The sequence below is a fragment of the Corvus brachyrhynchos genome, unplaced genomic scaffold, assembly GCF_000691975.1.
Source record: "Corvus brachyrhynchos isolate BGI_N302 unplaced genomic scaffold, ASM69197v1 scaffold4, whole genome shotgun sequence".
Taxonomy (NCBI): domain Eukaryota; kingdom Metazoa; phylum Chordata; class Aves; order Passeriformes; family Corvidae; genus Corvus; species Corvus brachyrhynchos.
In genome coordinates this window covers 49,843-52,391 of record NW_008237878.1, presented here as the reverse complement: position 1 = coordinate 52,391, position 2,549 = coordinate 49,843, and the positions used below count along the sequence as shown (strand labels likewise).

The window sequence follows — 2,549 nt, the reverse complement described above, 5'->3', positions numbered from 1 at the left end:
CGCTCTGTCCCGGAGAGCCTCCAGGAGGGAGGCAGCTCAGAGCCCGGCTCCTCGGCCCAGCCCAAGGTGGACGTGCGCATGATTGACTTTGCACACAGCACATTCAAAGGGTTTCGTGACGACCCCACTGTGCACGACGGACCTGACATGGGCTACGTGTTCGGGCTGGAAAGCCTCATCAACATCATGGAACAGATGCGTGAGGAAAACCAGTAGCCCTGGGCTGTGGCCTCTTATTCTTGTCCTGGTGGCAGGAGCAGACAAGACCACCTACTACCACAGGAAAAACACAGACAAATTTGGTTTTAAATAACTGTATTGCTCCATTGTTTTTAAAATGTACTTGGATAGAAGAGCTGAGGTGAGGCAGGATGGAAGAACTCCTCGTGCTGACCAGACAGTTCTGACCACACTCGCTCTGCCTTCTGGAGGAGGCTCTGTAGGTGCCTGCTGGGTGTCAGGTGTTCTGGTTCTTCGCTCATCACATGTGCGTTCTGGAGGGAGGACCTGGACATAGGGGAGAGAGAGGGCTCTTCACGAGGCTGGAGCTCTGGTGCAAGGAGCCTCCTGCCTCAGGCGCCTCCTGCCTCAGGAGCCTCCCCTTTGAATTTCTCCTGAGTTATTTGGAAAGGGCGCTTGCCTAACGGTTGGCAGCGTCTGTGGGGCCACTGGTGAGAAGTCAGAGGCCGGTCCCTGTGTTCGGTGTCGCTGGCTCTGCCCTGGGTTTTGCCGATGGGGCTTTGCTTTTGATGCTGCCTTTTTCTGCTGTTTGGGCACTGTGAGTAGCCACCCCAAACACGGAAATGAAATGACCAAATGCAACCCCTGGCAGAGCTGTGGCTGGGAGGGAATGCCACACACCTGGAGCTGCGCTCGAGCCTGAGGTCTGCTCGCTCCCTGGTGGCATGGCATGGGCAGGCACAGGGCTCTGCAGGAGTGACTCTGCCCTGGGCCACTGACTTGCAAGCACTCAGCTCGTGGGCTAGCAATACTATCTGTAGCAGTTAACATGACCCCAGCTGTGCAGCGGGGCATTTTGGACCATTTCAACCCTTCCCCTCCTGTAAAGTACAGAGTACGTCCCTCTAGCACAAAGCTGCCCTCTTCCCCCGGGGACCCTCTGCCCCCAGGCCCTGCTCGTCCATCAGGTCTGGGGGTGGTGGAAGGGGAGGCTGAGGCTTAGGGCTGATCCCCGTCTCCTCACTGAGGGCCTGCAGGGGCCAGATGCGGGGTGACCTAGCTGAGCAGTGAGTGCCACTGTCTTGACCGTTCAGCACCACTGCCTGACTGTTCAGCTTTGCTTCACGGAGTCAGTCTTTCCCAAAATAAATGTCCTCCAGCCTCCTTTGATGAGGAATTAATGTTTGATACTGTGGCCTGGTGGTACCGGACCGTACCCTGCTCCACCTCAGCTCCTGTTTTTGTGCTGGGGCCCTGGCTGCTCTCTCCTGCTCTCACTGACTTCGTTCCATGGCATTACCATTACCCTGTGTACCCACAAGGCCGGGGTTGGGGTTGGGGTTTTTTTAAATTACTTCAGGAAAGTTTGTTTGGGGAATACTCGCATGTCGCATGGGTGCCGACTCCATGTGCGCAGAGGCCGCTCGCAACGTGCGGCTGCTCGGCCTCGCTGCCACAGCAGGCACAGGTCCGTGGCACTGGTGTGGAAGGGGACAGGAGAGCTGCCCGCTTTCTCTGCCTGTCTCCCAGCTCCTCAAAGCTTACCCAAGCCACTGCTCCCCTGCCACCCCCTGGACAAGGACCTTTATCCATGGCACGCTGCTCTGCACTGGGTTACTTCATCGCTCCTGCAGGTCCCTACCGTGCCAGGACTCGCAGGATTTTCAGGGAACAGGTTTGCAGGAGTGAGGGAGGCTGGGTGAGTGCTGGGGTGTAGGTACCCACGACAGCCGTATATTCCCTGGTCCTGCCCCAGCGTAGCCCATCACCGCCCACCTCTGCATGTCCTTGTCCCCGCGGGTTGTGCTCGGCCAGGCCGCAGATCCTGGAGAGCCTCCTGCTGTCCCCCCGCGCTCATTCCTGCCCTTCCCCACCTCACTGGGCCGTGACGGACGGGCCACGCTGCCGGCGCTCAGTGGGAGCTGCCTTTCCCCCGCTCCCCTTCGGACCACCACGGTGGCACTCCACAGCTTGTACATAGCCTTGGCCCCGTTTGTTTTTACATGAATAACCACCCTGTTTGTGCTTCACAGAGAACCAAAAACCATTAAAGGATCTGTTTTTGTCCGCGGTGTGCCGTGCCTGCCTCTCCCACCGTCTGAGCCCGGGGACGGGGGTGGGGGGCTCGGGTGAATGTCCCTGCCCGGTGCTGCCGTGCCGCTGCTCTCTTGTCATCGGGGTCGCCTCGTCGCTGCTGCGTGCCGAGGGAGCTCCAGCTCCGGGCAGGGTGCGGTGGCTGCAGCAACGACCTGGCCATACGGCGATGGGACCCGGGCGGGCGGAGGAGTGTGCGGGGCGGGCACTGAGAGCCGGGCGGGCGGTAGGACCCGGGCGGGCGGTGTTACGGGGCCGGGAGGCGGGGCCCGGGC

The 2,549-nt window shown here is 60.2% G+C and overlaps 2 protein-coding genes across 2 annotated transcripts in view; both read left to right on the top strand.

The window, feature by feature from the left end:
• Window positions 1-2,252, top strand: part of IP6K1 (inositol hexakisphosphate kinase 1) — a 36,556-nt gene extending 34,304 nt beyond the window's left edge. The window contains 2 exon segments of the mRNA XM_008632140.2: window positions 1-2; window positions 4-2,252. The exon segment at window positions 1-2 is cut by the window's left edge and continues 301 nt beyond it. Coding sequence (XP_008630362.1) covers window positions 1-2; window positions 4-216 — 215 coding nt within the window. The 3' untranslated portion in view covers window positions 217-2,252.
• GMPPB (GDP-mannose pyrophosphorylase B) overlaps window positions 1,573-2,549 on the top strand; it is a 3,271-nt gene continuing 2,294 nt past the window's right edge. The window contains 1 exon segment of the mRNA XM_017732282.1: window positions 1,573-1,661. Coding sequence (XP_017587771.1) covers window positions 1,573-1,661 — 89 coding nt within the window.